Consider the following 14897-nt stretch of genomic DNA (forward strand, 5'->3'; position numbering starts at 1 on the left):
ACACGTAGAGGTGGAAATCGTAAGAATATATTGTCCAACAAAAACAAACAAGAACTAAAGGGACAATGGCACAAAGCATAAAGGCACTGAACGGCGAAAAAATATATATATAATCAACAAACAAATCAAAAAAATTATTGTTACAGCAGCAAGGCACTTTTGTGGTGCTTCAAAAGACTTGAGGAAGGAAATTCAGAAGAGTATGTCGGGATTTGTGGATGTAAAATTTTGCCATAAAAAATATAGAAATTGACAACGTATTGAAATGCCTTCTTATTGTGTCTGAAAAAGAAAAATTACATCACATTAAGTAAAAGTGTAAGTGCCTCAGGGATGCCCCATAACCTCTAAGCTAAGTAAGACACAACACACAGCACTTTATCCAGCTCATTATCTAACCGGCAGTCGGCCGGGTTGTTGGGTAATAAGTGCTGTTGGTGTTTAACTTAAAGTGTTTGCACATTGTGACAATATTCACACGTGCCTTTAATGTCTTTTAAGCGTCACACAATATTTGGACATTTTGATTTGATTAATGTGACCCGTCTGTGTTTCTCACCTCTCCTCCAGACTGCGCTTGGCCATCCCGTGGTTCGGACCCGGGGACTGTCAAACCAGTTCCAGCCCACTAAGGCTCTTTTTATGGTCGGGTTCCCTGGGGGAATGTGCCAACTGTGGAGATGGGCTGATGGAGAGGGCTTGCGATGTGTTTGGCAGAAAATTACTGATTTTGAGCTCTTTCATTTTGTTCAGGAGAATTTTTCTACTGTTAACCTGTAATGTTTTCTCTCTCGTGTAAAAGATAAATCACTGCTACGAGTTAATTGATTTACTAATTGCCATTTCCTGGAGTAGGAGGAGCTACTGTCTATAAAAACAGCAGTTGGCGGGTCCCCCAGGAGTTCACACTGCAGGCATGAGCATGCCGAGGGCCCTAAATGAAAAGAGGGCATATGCTGGTGTGGCGCCACTTTCCAGTTTGATTGTCATTCTTCAAACAGAATCAGTCTTCAGTTCTGTTTTTCTTCAGTTCGGCCGATCTGCATTGTAAATATGCTGCACCTACTCCACTGCTAAAGAAAAAAAACCCAACAAACAAACATTTGGACTGTTGAACAGCTTAAAGACCTTTTTTTTCTCTTTGCCTTCGCTACTCGACCAACCTTACAATAAGGTTTGTGAATGAAAACTGTAAACATGATTAGCAAGCTCTTGACGAAAGGTCTGAACGACACCACAGTGAAAAAAAGGTGAGATATAGACTTTTTCTGTTGATTACAAAAAGCACAAAGATCTGCAATACAGACATTAACAGGATTAATTTTAAATGAACTTCTTTGGCCTTACTAGATACTGGATAATAACAATGTATAAGCCTGGTGTTATTTTACAAGTTTGTTATCAACGACTGAAACCCAATAAAATTAACTTCTGGGAAAACCTTGTTTAATTGTAGTAAAGGGTTTTTTTTTTTAGGTTTTACGTTGCAAATCCAATTGTAAACACTGGGTGGAGCACTTTGAGCTCCCATTTAAATCTCCATTGATGCCGTTGTGGACGGCTGGGGGGGGCGGGATCTAAGACGGACCCAGCACGCGTCCAATCAGATGCGAGAATTCGGATTCTAAATTCTACGACGGACCAATCATGTTCTGAGAAATGTGTGCGGAGTTCGGTTTGATTCAGCCTCCTGCGTTACCGTAGACAACTCGGTAGAAACGGCCCTCCTTTAAAGTTCCTGGGGGAAGAGTGAAGAGACTCGGACAAACCAAGGGAAAGGTGCCAAGATTGAGCTCACAGGATAAATATTTACATATTATTCATTCCGGGAGGACTGGTGTTAAATTGAAGACAAGGTTCGGGGACATTTTATCTGGTTGCAAGTTGTGTTACATAGCTAACGTTAGCCGAGTAGCCGCGGTTCAGTTGAGCTGCTGCTGGTTTATATGAGTAGCTTACGTTACTTGGCTAGTAGGTACCCTAGCTAGCTTGGTTATTTCAAGCTCGCATATGCTCATTGATTGTTCCAGTCCGCCAACATTGCTCGATTAGCTCTGCGAGCCACTCGTTCGCTAACCGATGTGAGTCAACACCTCTATTATCAGTAAGAGTTAAAAGTGTCCGTCTCTTTTTCTTTCTGTTCTTGGAATCTAAGGTGCAACACGAAAAACCAAGGTCTCCACTGCTCGAGAACGTCAGAAAATAAAGAAAATGGCGGAGCCGGACAAATTAAACATCGACTCTATAATTCAGCGTCTCTTGGAAGGTGAGGAGGACTAAACCCATTGTGCAGCATTGTACATCTACTATATTATGATATATCTTGATGGTAGTGAAATATGTATTGTATATACCAGGTAAGTCGGCTGCAGTTAAGGATAGTCACATTATGTTGTAGTAGCAGCCTACTTCAGACTCGATGATTGGATTTGGATGAAAAGATGCAGCCAAATCAACCCTTCTCTTTCCAGATTGTTTAGCAAATGTTATTTGATCGGAGAGAATTTTTTTTTTCAATCGTTGTCATCCATTTCTATTTTCAGTAGGGATGCATTGTTACGGTCTTGTCTGCAAATCAGGGGGAAATAGGTGACGTTACATCACTGACACATTTTATGCAAATTACACCTTCTTATACATTACTGGCTCTATGTTTTTTGACTAATGCATCAGCTTTTTCCATGCCTCGTATTTCAACTCTGAATAAGAGAAATCCTCAGTCTGAAAAATTACCGTTGTTATTTGGGGGATTTGAGAGAGGCAATACAGCAGTGAGGGACTATTACTTTGACTTGTAGATGGTTACGTTCATTGACACTGACTTACTGGGAGAACAGTCTTGTAGTCATAGTTTTTTTTTTTTTTTTAAACCCCCTATGTAGACCCTTCCCCAAAAGGGCTTCTCAGTTACATGGTTGGTATGCCTTGTGTTGTGCTTACTGTTTTGCAGTTGGATTGTGAAGGATCTGATTTCAGTTTGCACCCACAACATTCCCCAGAACGAAATGTTAATGAAGTACACAATCAAAAATGCTTTGATTAGCACATGCTCGCCATAATAGTGTGAGAAACTGCTGGTCAGCTTTCTTTGGCTTTTTGAAGCAAGATATGAACTGCTTATATCATTTCTTGTTGCCACAAATCAGTGTAATGTGGTCCAGCTAAAAATAAAAAAACAAAGCTAAAACAATTCCATAAATACGTACATTGGACTCGTTATAAAAGTAATTTTTATGTTGTGACTAGTGGCTATAAAACATCTTTTGTGTGAATTATTCAAGCTGTAACCAAATACTCTCAAATGGTGTCAACGTGAGACGTTCTTAAGGCAGATGTGGAGTGATTGGTAGTCTGTGTTGGCCTCACGAGTCCCACACAAACCATTCATAAGTAGTTGGTTTTAAATGTCTAAATGCCCACTGTATACAATGCGTGGAGACAGATTTGTTATGGCTGGAGTTGTGTGTGTGTGTGTGTGTGTGTGTGTGTGTATGTGTGTTTGTGTGTGAGAGGGGGAAAACACGGCCGTTTTATCTTCACAACCACATGATGATTGTGTAACAGGAGCTCTGAGGACATCAAACAGAAGCATAAATCTCTTCAGACCCAAGTGTACAGTTCATCTGAAGAGCACAAGAAATTAGGTTGTGACCTTTGTAGTTGTCCTTGGGAGGCAGGTGCACTGGATGCGGAAATTATGCCCACTTCACATTTACCCTTATATGTGTGTCCCCTGTGGAACTGTTGTAGACATCAGAAACATCTTTGTGTGGCTGTTTTCACAAAAGCAACATGTATGTTGGTTAGGCCTTAAAATTGCTCCTGTAGTCCCAGGATCAGAAGATGTTTTGGGCAGTAAATGCAGTAAATGAGGAATATAGGGTACCGAGATTTTTCTCAGGTCTAACACTGTTAATAAATGTGACCTTAGCCCTCTGTTTGTTTACCTTCTGAAATATAGGCCCTGTAAGATTGACCTGAACTCAACTACTTGAGGTAATTGGGATTATTTAAAAATTTGCATGTGAAATCATACTTTGACTTTGACTGGGGTTCCTGTCAGAGTGTTTTGTACATGGATTGTTATACTCTGGCTGTGATAAGGTTGTCTGCCAAACACAGAAGAAGACAAACAAGCCTGATAGTCGCAGTATTTATATCCTCTTATGTAACTTATGTGACCTTTTTTGTCGGGATTTGGGGTTTTGTTGCTGAGAATAACCACTCACCAGTTAATATTACGGTTGTGTTCATGTACTCTGTTTAAGACTATACTAGACTCAATAACAGCTGGCCTACTGCAGGCGCTGCATCAAAAGATTGATAAATTATCCCACACCAGCTCAGTCTCCTATAAGGACAGTGGTAACCCTCTTGCTTGCTGACTGTTTCTCAAGACCAAACCAATTAAATGTGTTTGAATAATGAGTGGTTTCAATTGGATTACTTGTGTAGATCTAAAGTGAACTCTGGGAGTGTGTGTTGTTAATAGCATGTCTGGAGAGCGTGACATCCCATAAGCCCAGGCAGAACACCCAGCACTGAGTCAGGAGTGCTGGACCAAACCAACTGTTGATTCCAGCACTCCTGACACCCGGCGGCTTTTCTGTCGTGCTGGTCCAGCTCTTTGTTTTCTGTCCCCTGATCAGCGCAGTGGAAAGCCTTTTGTCTGTATCCCTCATGATAAGCTCACTGTTGCCCACTGGCTATGTGGCTAACTTTGGAGTAAGCTCTGTCAGGGCTTAGCCTTCTGTAATCCAGGTTTAAAGGGACAAGCAGCACTGCAGTATTTATACCTACTTTTCACTATTTAGGACCTTGCTTTTGGTTTTTGCTTCAGGATAGGGCCATTATTCTACATCCATTTGTTGATTTCTACTCTCGCCCTCCCTTTCTAAGTACTTTGCAAGCACTATTAAAACTTGATGTTTTACTGAGTTATGGTCTGTAACTAAGTGTCAGTTACTCTGGGTGTAACAACAATTCACAAGACGTAAAGTGATCTGTGATTTCCTCCAGTTACGGCTTATCACTTGGTAAAAACACATATTCTGTACCTCTGTTTCCGTATGTATACAAGCAAATGTCAGTAGTCAGCAATTATTTTTCACCATTATCTCTGACACAGTTTATCAGAAGTTGCCATATAAGAGTTGACCTGCAGCAAATTGTGGAATTTTGATTCCCAAATTTTTTACATGTAATTTAATCATCCTTGGTCTCAATGATGGGGTGATATTAATTGTATGATAATTGTTATTGTGATTTAAGATACCACACGTTAATTTGATCTGATAGATGTTTTGTGTTCAAAGTGCCTGCTCTGGTACATCAAGTCAAGTGCTTGGCATTCACCTGGAAACTTCTTGACTAGTCACTTGAAAATTGTCCAATCGGTCACAATTGTTTCTTTCGAGCATGTTGAGATTAACAGCCCTCTCTACGCAGTTGTCATTAAAGACAAATGCATTAATAAAACAGAATTTTGTCCATAGATATTGAATCCTTCGGTTTGGGTGCCGCTATGGTGGCACTAGTTTTGTTATTTTTTTCATATTTTGGTTTGAGAGCTAACTGAAAGTAGGGTCCATTTAAAACAGGTTTCAGTTAATTGCTCAATAGTTACATTGTAAAAGTGGTGATAATTTTCTAATTGGAATATCTTGTTTATTGGAACGATACCATCATGAGTAACTGTGATCTCAGTTTTTACCAAGCAACTATCACTTCAGACATAATTGTGTAGCTTTACCTCTGAATTTGCTTCAACCTTTTGCCAATAATACGAATCACAATAAGAGACTTACTGTTGTAAAACAAATTTTTTTTTGATGTGTAGTTAGGAGGTGTAGTTGCTGCTGCTATTATCCATTCTTGATGCGCATTGCTCTGCTTATTTGGCATTTAAAGGCAAAAGTTTTGGTCTATTTATCTGTAAACTTGTAAACACTGACACCTGTTTAATACAGTCCTTAAACATATTAGGGGTGGGGTGGGGTGGGCGGCTGTGGCTCAGGAGGTAGGGCGGGTCGTCCACTAGCTGGAAGGTCAAGGCTTTGATCCCCAGCTCCTCCAGTCTGTATGTCGAAGTGTCCTTGGGCAAGATACTGAACCCCAAATATCCCCCAATGTATCATCGTTGTGTGACTGTGTGCGTATAGAAAGCACTGTTTTGTATCGAAAAGCTCTGTATGAATGTGTGTGTGACGGGGTGAATGTGGCAGTACTGTAAAGCGCTTTGAGCGGTCGATAAGACTAGAAAGGCACTATATAAGTGCAGTCCATTTACCATTTACCATTAGAGAGAGCTCTCTTTACACCCAGCTTGAAACTACTTGTCAATTAGGCGGTTGGAGGCAGTTATGTCGCCACTATATATATATTAACTGTTCAGTATGCTCTGTAGAACTTGTTGGGTAGGAACAAGACTCATATTTAGTCACTTGTATAGTTTTTGTCAGGAGCTGTTTTGGTATCAAGCAGCACATGTAGGAATGGGGGTGTGATTGATTCTGTCAGTGATACAAACAAACCATACTCCAAACTCCATCAGGAGCACTCTTACATAAGTCCACAGTGCACACAGAGATAGTCCCATGGTATCCTGTCCACACCCTTAGGTTGGTGTGTTAGTGGCTAAACATTTTGATCTGAATTATAAGCAGCAGTTCTAGTTTGGTATAAATGATTTGAGACTGCCTTTGAGACTACCAACAAATTTTTTTTTTTTTTCCCCCCCAAGGGGAATTTTTATGTTGCTGTCATTGATGGCGTTTGAACCTTGACACCACACATTTGCTGTGGGGTGTGATGTCATTTTTACGACAAATAATCTGTCAGGAGAATAAATTGGGTTTCTTGTTCAAGACGTTATAATGATTTGTGTTTGGCTCAACTCTGTGTGTTTGGTAAAAGTGTGAAAAGCATGACAAGAGAGACTTGACAGACCTGCTGAGTTCTTCAGATAGTATCAGTGGAGGCAGATGAAAGACAGGAACAGAATGTAATCTTTATTATTTCATGATAAATACAGTTTATATTTGATTTACTTTTATGTTGCAACCTGTTTCTTGTTTCTTGTTTCTTGTTTCTATTTTTGATGTGAAACAGTATTATTACAGCCCATGGTGTGCCATTTGTTTCACAGCAGTACATATTAAGAGAGTACTAATTGCACTGCATGTTTGCAGTGTATTTGCTGCAGCCAAATCAGCTAGAAGGGGGAAGTGGGTTTCACTTCTTTCTCCTACCTTAAGTTTGAACTGCCACTTAAGCAGAAAGACTTGCTTTTGCAGCTGACAATGTCAGACTAGTTTCCATTGGTCACGTTCTCTCAGATGTTGCATCCCTTTGCATACTATAAACTAATCTTATTGTGTTGTGGTTTGGTAAACATTGATGGTGAATCTTGTGTTCATGGCTTATGATTTTCAAAATTTAGAGTACAGTGTTACCCTTTTTAAACGATGTGGTTACCTGCTGAAGTGGCTGTTAGAGTGGACCTCTAACAGAATTTGCCAGTGTTTGGCTGGTGCAAGGTGTTAACTTTCCAGTTTGGTGGTCGGGCTCAAAATCCCAGGACCACATTTCATTGCTGTGCTTTGTGTCAGGCTCTCTTACTGCTCTGAGCATAGATGTGTCTTTGTGGTGTTATTGTGTCTCCAATAAAACGTCTGTCCCTTTGTCTCCCTTTTTTCAGTCAAGGGCTCTCGGCCAGGGAAGAACGTCCAGCTGACAGAGAGTGAGATCCGTGGCCTTTGCCTCAAGTCCCGTGAAATCTTCCTGAGTCAGCCAATCCTGCTTGAACTAGAGGCTCCCCTCAAAATCTGTGGTGAGTTCTAATGGATGGATCGGTCAGAGTTTCACTGAAGCATCAAGACCAAGTGTGAAATATCAAGTGTAAGCGGCTGCACTGTTGACTGACTCTGATGCAAGACCAGATGGTCGTAATGTGAGGTTTTGTTCATAATTTAGTCGACAGTTTTCTCATCTGTAATTGCCACTTGTATCACTTGATAAGTGTGGACTCTGCATGCAAAAGCAGCTACACCCAGTAGCAGTGAAGGTATGGTGTTTAAATTGCACTTATCTGCTGCCCCCTGCAGGTGATGTCCATGGTCAGTACTATGATCTGCTCCGGCTTTTTGAATATGGAGGCTTCCCCCCAGAAAGCAACTACCTGTTCCTGGGTGACTATGTAGACAGAGGGAAGCAGTCATTGGAGACTATATGCCTGCTTCTAGCTTACAAGATTAAATATCCAGAGAACTTTTTCCTGCTGCGTGGCAACCATGAATGCGCCTCTATTAATCGAATCTACGGCTTCTATGATGAGTGTAAGTGCCCAGAACCCATTAACAGGAAAAAAAACATAAATTTTCATTCTCTACTGTTGACTAAATTTCCGTTCTCCTTTTTCGTTGGTAGGTAAGCGACGGTATAACATTAAGCTGTGGAAGACCTTCACAGATTGCTTCAACTGTCTACCTGTGGCTGCCATTGTAGATGAGAAAATCTTCTGCTGTCATGGAGGTAGGTGGGCCTCGTTAATACAAGATTCAAAGATGCCCACATTAGATGACAAGAACCAGGCCAAGTGTTTGTTTTCTGTGTGGTCTCTCTCCAGGCCTCTCTCCTGATCTTCAGTCGATGGAGCAGATCCGCAGAGTAATGCGACCCACAGACGTTCCTGACCAGGGTTTGTTGTGTGACCTGTTGTGGGCCGATCCAGACAAAGATGTGCTAGGCTGGGGTGAAAATGACCGTGGTGTCTCCTTCACATTCGGGGCAGATGTGGTGGCAAAATTTTTGCACAAACACGACATGGACCTAATATGCAGGGCACATCAGGTAATGTTTACTAGTTATTGTGTACAGAGGCCTGACCCCTGCCTGACACATCCCACTGCAGCAGTGGGATGTGTACTTGTCCTCTTTAATTTTTTATGAAAGGGATTGTGGTATACCAGTAAAGACTCATGCAATCCACTATAACAGCGCAGCCATAAATTTTACTCTTACATAGAAAATAATGTTCAGTTTTGATTGACACTGTCAGAGAGGTATTAATTTAACTATATATTTATTATTGAGGTTGTAGTGAGAGGTGATTTCTAATATTTTGCATTTCATTATTTGCATACGTGAGGGGGAAGAATATTAGAATCATATTTAAAAATAATGCAGTCCAGTAAAACACCCCCGCTAACTACGCCCTTGCTAATAAACACACAGTAGAAGTAACACCTCTCTGACAGTGTCAACAGAAACTGAAAATGATAATCTTCTTAAATGTAGAATTTGTGGCAGTTCTGTTTTTACTGGGTTTCATTAGTTCAGTTTATTCAAACCAAAACATAAAACCTAAAATTGTTTTACATTTATTTTAGTAAAAATGAACAAAAAAGGCAGATGATTATTACAAAGTTGCTAATATTTAATATTCTGTACTCCTGTTAAACAACCTGAAAATCTGAATCAGTGTTGCTTCTCACAACCGCCTGGACTAAATGGTACCAACAACTCAAGCCCAGACTGACTCTTTTTATTTTTTTTTTTTGTCTTGCTTTTGTATGGTTATACTGTATGTAGTATTGACTTTCTCATCTCTGTCTTAAGGTGGTAGAAGACGGTTATGAGTTTTTCGCAAAGAGGCAGCTTGTCACCTTATTCTCGGCTCCCAACTACTGTGGAGAGTTTGACAACGCTGGTGCCATGATGAGTGTTGATGAGACACTCATGTGCTCCTTCCAGGTGTGTGTGTATGTGTGCGCGCTTGCATTCGTATAGGTATATGGGTTGGGACATATGCAGAGACATAAATGCTGGGTGACTATGTTGTTGGTTGAATATTTGTATGTTTCTGTGTGGAATGTGTACAGACTGTGAAAACAAATCTCCCCTTGGGGCAATAGAGGTTTATTTTATCTTAAAATGGAGCCTGTGTTAGTACTTTTAATTTTGTTATGAAACAAATTTGCTTGGCACATGTTTCTTTTTTATGCTTTTATCTTTTTCACTTTATCTAGTTTACCTTTACTGTACAACAGGAAAACTAAAAAATAAAAAAAAACAAAAACAAAACGGTGTCTCTCTACCGTGAATCATAACAAGTTTATTATTTATTTCAGCAAAACTAATTGAGATTCTTTGACTCTCTCACAGATTCTGAAGCCAGCAGATAAGAAATTGTATCCTTATGGCGGAGGGGGAGGAATGGGATCTGGGAGACCGGTCACCCCGCCACGAAATTCAGCCAAGTCTGCCAAGGCCAAGAAATAACACCCGCTGGGTCCCCCCTCCAACAACCTGCCACCCCCTGTCGGCCCAACGCTCTTTTTTCCTCTACCTCCCAAACTTGTTTCTCCCTCGTCACAAAACGGCAACAAAGCAAACAAGTGTCCAGGGTTCAATCATGTTTTTTCTCTTTAAAACTATTTTTAACTGTTTGTTTGGCTGTTTGCGTGTATTTTTTTGTGTATGAATGTGTATAAAAAGTGAGAATGATACAGAGGGAATTGCTTTTCTTTTTTTTTTCTTCCTTCTGTAGGCTACCCTCTGTTCTGTTTTCCTGTCATTTTGTAGAGATGGGTTCCAACCTATCTGTGATGTAAATTCAAACCTGGGTGCAGGGGAGGAGGGGAAGGGGGAGAAAAAGAGGAGCCTTAGCTGTTTATGTTAAGGCGCCGCACTGTTTAATGCTAAACACAAGCTTTTGTACATCCTGTTTCAGAGGTCTGTGTATGTCTGTGTGATGGGTGGGGAGGGAGCGGGGGATGGGGTCAAGTTGCACGGTCAAACGTTAATGGCACATACCACACACTGTGTGCACAGGTGGATGTGGATGTATATGTGCAAAAAAAACGTCTCATTGTGAATCCTTGAATGAAATGGATTCACAATGAGGCGGTTTTTTTTTGTTTTGTTCTTTTTTTTTTGTTTTCTCTTCCTTTTGAAAACCAATGATTTGAGAATACAGTCATGGATGTGAAATAGTTTTGCTTCTTTTGTAGATACACAAAACCACTTTTTTTCTTCTTTTTTTTTCTTTTTTTTTTTTTCTTTTTTTTCTTTTTTAGTTCACTGACGGTTAAGTTGAATAAAAATAACCATTTATTTGAATTATGCCATCACGCTGATCACTTTGTGTTTGCCATTGCTTTGTCCTGTCTGTCAGCGACCTTTGCCATGCATAGTGGCTGCTCTTGTCTGTGAGATTGGATTGACAATACACACCAGCTTGAAGCATGTTTTATGAATGAGGCTTACAAAAATGTAGAAGCTGGAAAGTGAGATTTTGGCCCGCTTTACATACTGGTCAAACAAAAGGTTATTTCACATGTTGCTTCACTGTGATGTAGCCAAAGATTATGTTTCGTGGAAATTCATGGACTGTAGGAAAACACAGCCAGACATAACCTGTTTTATCACAAAAAGAAAAGAGGATTCATTACGAATCTATTCAATGCCAAATGTTTTTTTCAAAAGACTGTTGGATGATTATGAAGAATGACTAGTTACTAAATTTTTAGGAGGAAGAGTTGACAGAGAAAGGGAGTGAGGGTCTCTGTCACTGAGCATCTGTTACTCATTGCCTCACAAATGTTATGGGAAATCCGAAAGCTCACAGCACTCGGTATAATTCAACATCACCGTGTACAGTTAATGTTCCACAAGTAGATGCCACAATTTATCCAACATTTAATCTACACTGAACTTTAACCCAGTACTGTATACTCAAGACGCCTACTGAGGAGAAAGTGGGTTGGTTTCCATATATTTTGTCGTGATCAAAGGCAAAAACTACCAATGGGAGGTGAGATGGTGAATCATTGCTCTGACATTTCCAGTTGGAAATGCTCTCGTCAAGTCCACTTGGAGTGAGTGGGCTTATTTAAATATAAACCCTCGCCCAATGGGGGTTGCGTGCAAGCTAAAACAGAGAACATCAGAGCTAAAGACAGTTAGCAGACAGTCCTTCAAACCTGGTGGAGAATCTGAGCACAAAATCCTTGTGTTAGTGTAAGACAAACATGCACAGGATAATTATGCACAGCAGACTTCCAATGAATATATCTTAGAGTTTCGGTTGCAACGCCAGTTAATTCCCTGCTGAACTACTGCTGTATAGTAATTAGTAAATAGTTTTGATGCTGCTTATGATGTGCTATGTAAAATATATTGATAAGAACATGGAAGTGCTTGCATTGCTTTTGACTGCGATCGTCATTCTCAGTTGCTGGAGGTATGTTCTACTTTTCATTCAGCAACGTGCTGTTGAAAAAAAAAGCATAAAGAGCCATAGACAGAATCAAGTAACTTACATATAAGATGTTATCAGAGTTGATCCTGTGAAAATGGAACCCTGAATACAGTTTCCTCGATTGAATTCAGATTCAGAAAGACATTTTGTTTTTGCATGTTTCTATAGGCTAGTTTTTTGTTTGTTTTTTTTGAAAAATAGGAATAATCTCTTTCTGTCACTTCACGTCCCCCATTGGCCATTTTGCATCACCTTTACTGCTTATTAAGTTCAGCTGGCATACAGGGTTTCCCCTGTGCAAGCAGTCCATGGTTCAGCGCAGGCTGTGGCAGCTGGCGAAACCGTATTTCTTTCTGCAGTGTTTCAGGGTATCTCGCCGCCCACTTCTAATAACCCAAACACGCTCTTTCCCTCCATTACATAAGTGGTGTGTCTGGTTTAATTTGTCTGCCGTCTGTCCTCATTCTTCAACCCCCTGTCCAATAATGAACACACGCAATCGCAGCTCTCCAGATTGCAAAGCCACTAAATATTGGTCAAGTTGAAATTCAGCTGTCGTCCTGCCCCACCTTTCTCCCCCCATTTTCTCAGCCAGACGTTTTCAACTTAGTACCTCAGATTTTTCTTTTTTTCTTTTTAATGAAATCAATGTAAGTAATCGAAAAGTAAGGAATCCTGCAATGCTTTTTTTTAACATACTCTATTTTTCATACAGTGCGACACATAACTGCATCGGGTATTGTGTAGGGGTGGGCAGGTGAAGAAAACATCATTGGACTTGTGTGCTCACGTTCAATTCACATCCAGTAAGATCAACTCAGGAAGTGATGTTTAAATTAAAAATGAAGTTCAATGGTGTGATTCATAGGCTAAGTAAAATATATGCATAAACATCGTTATCACAGGAGGTGTACGAGATTTTAAAGTGGCTAAATTTAGACGAGTGGAGCCCAACCTTGGCCTGCTGGTTAGTCCACGGGGGAACAATGTTCAGAGCGATCCGTTGCTTTGAAGGTCATTCCTTCTGATCCGCCAATGATACAGACCCACCTTTTGTGGATGAAGGTGACACGGTGAAGAATGAGTTCTGAAAATGTACAGAAATGTGTGGCACTAAAGTCCACTTGGATAATCAGAGCGTTATGATGCTGTGGAGACGTTTCTCCGTCGGGGAGAGACCGTCTTCAACAATGCAAAACAATTATGTGACTCCTGAAAGAGTTAATATAGCACTAAAAAAAACATGGAACTTGTAGATCGGTCATCTGAATAAATGGTCCAATACGGGCCTCTTCCATTCCCCTTTCCATTGCTGTACAAACCTCTGCTTAGTCATTTTTTAATAGTTACTCTATATTTACTGTTGTCATTACATCTAAGAATCTGCTCTTTAATCACTTTTTTGTTCATATTGTTTTTACTGACAAATTTAATGCTAGGTACTGCAAGCTTATTAGTGTCGGATTTTTTAATCAATCAGGGATGTTTTGCACCATGCACTGTCGCTGGGTAGATATGAAATTATTAGATTATTACAGTTAAGAAAAAAAAGGAACAATAGAAATTAATAGTATTTTTTATTTGTTTTTCATTTGTTTTCAAATCGATCACAAATTGTCTCTGTTACAAAGTAAAAATAAAACATAGAATTTGTATTTTTGTGTCTGGCTTTCTTTTCAAATGTGATGGCAGTGTGAGAGATATTGAATGTAACATTTCACTTTGACTAGAACAGTGAAAGAAGAAAATACCTGTGGGGAAAGACAATGTCAGTGGGAGTGCAGTCCTTTTTTTCACTTCTTTTTTTTTTTTTTGCCTCAAGGCTGACATTTTTCCCCCCTCTTCTTTTGCAGAGGCTTCCTCTACTGTCTGACAAACACTCCAGCGTGGTATATGTTCGTGTTTATTTACTTATTTATTTATCAGATGTCACCTGGCTCAGGCAGTCATTTGACCATGTTCAGTGTGGACTGGTTTATGAAGAAGAAAAAACAAAACATCAACAGGCAACACAGTCTTTCTCCATTCATGTTGCCAGCCTCTTCCTTCCTCGCCTGATATAAGACTGGGGCTGGAGCTCGAGTTGGGCAGCACGGTACGCTTCCGTTTTCTGTGCCTGTCTGTGCAGTCTTTATCTTTTCCGTTCTGCTTATCTTTTATGGTTTTCTGTCGCTCGTTGGGATAAAAAGAAAATGTAAAGCATGCTGTGAGTTCAGTCTCGGAGGGCAATGAGCCAAAACAACTGCATTAAAACGTGAAATCCTGCGCATGCAGTGCTCCTAACACTAATCACCAACGAGAGAGAGAGAGTACATGAGCTGGGAAAGTGTGAACTGGTAAAAAAAGAAAAAATATATATATAAAATTACTAGACAGTGATGATGTGTTTGCTGTGGTAAGGGTCCTTAAGGGAGCAGCTGATTATCTCGTGCTCCACGGAGGTGAAAGACTCAGCGGTAACGGTGTAAACCTGGACCATTATTATCTGCGGTGAATTCATTCAGCAGTATAAAATACTACAGCTGTGCCTTTGTGGTGATAGAGAGATTGGTGCTTTCCGCTTTAAGTCCTTGGAGATTGCAGTTGCTGGGAGCTCGAGTGCCTTGACGCCCTGTGAAATATGCAGTAGCGCCAC

The 14897-nt window shown here is 40.3% G+C and overlaps 1 protein-coding gene across 2 annotated transcripts; it reads left to right on the forward strand.

Moving 5' to 3' along the window:
- The first annotated feature begins 1667 nt into the window (after window positions 1-1667).
- Window positions 1668-13135, forward strand: ppp1caa (protein phosphatase 1, catalytic subunit, alpha isozyme a). Of its 2 annotated transcripts, none has more exons than XM_040120658.1 (8): window positions 1668-1779; window positions 2156-2266; window positions 7700-7831; window positions 8106-8336; window positions 8428-8532; window positions 8627-8850; window positions 9619-9753; window positions 10165-13135. In XM_040120658.1, the coding sequence occupies exons 2-8, from the start codon at window positions 2212-2214 to the stop codon at window positions 10279-10281; spliced, it is 999 nt and encodes a 332-aa protein (XP_039976592.1). In that variant the 5' UTR covers window positions 1668-1779; window positions 2156-2211; the 3' UTR covers window positions 10282-13135. The 2 variants fall into 2 exon arrangements, with proteins under 2 accessions (XP_039976592.1, XP_039976582.1); XM_040120648.1 differs by having other exon boundaries at window positions 1674-1856.
- The last annotated feature ends 1762 nt before the right edge of the window (window positions 13136-14897 follow it).

This window comes from Xiphias gladius, chromosome 3 (assembly GCF_016859285.1).
Source record: "Xiphias gladius isolate SHS-SW01 ecotype Sanya breed wild chromosome 3, ASM1685928v1, whole genome shotgun sequence".
Lineage (NCBI taxonomy): Eukaryota > Metazoa > Chordata > Actinopteri > Istiophoriformes > Xiphiidae > Xiphias > Xiphias gladius.

What these genes read in the sequence shown, in the direction of transcription:
- ppp1caa (XM_040120658.1), top strand. Translation starts at nt 2,212, where the DNA reads ATGGCGGAGCCGGACAAATTAAACATCGACTCTATAATTCAGCGTCTC. An exon ending in AATCTTCTGCTGTCATGGAG is followed by an intron (nt 8,533 to 8,626) that starts GTAGGTGGGCCT and finishes GTCTCTCTCCAG; the next exon opens with GCCTCTCTCCTGATCTTCAG. An exon ending in TAATATGCAGGGCACATCAG is followed by an intron (nt 8,851 to 9,618) that starts GTAATGTTTACT and finishes CTCTGTCTTAAG; the next exon opens with GTGGTAGAAGACGGTTATGA.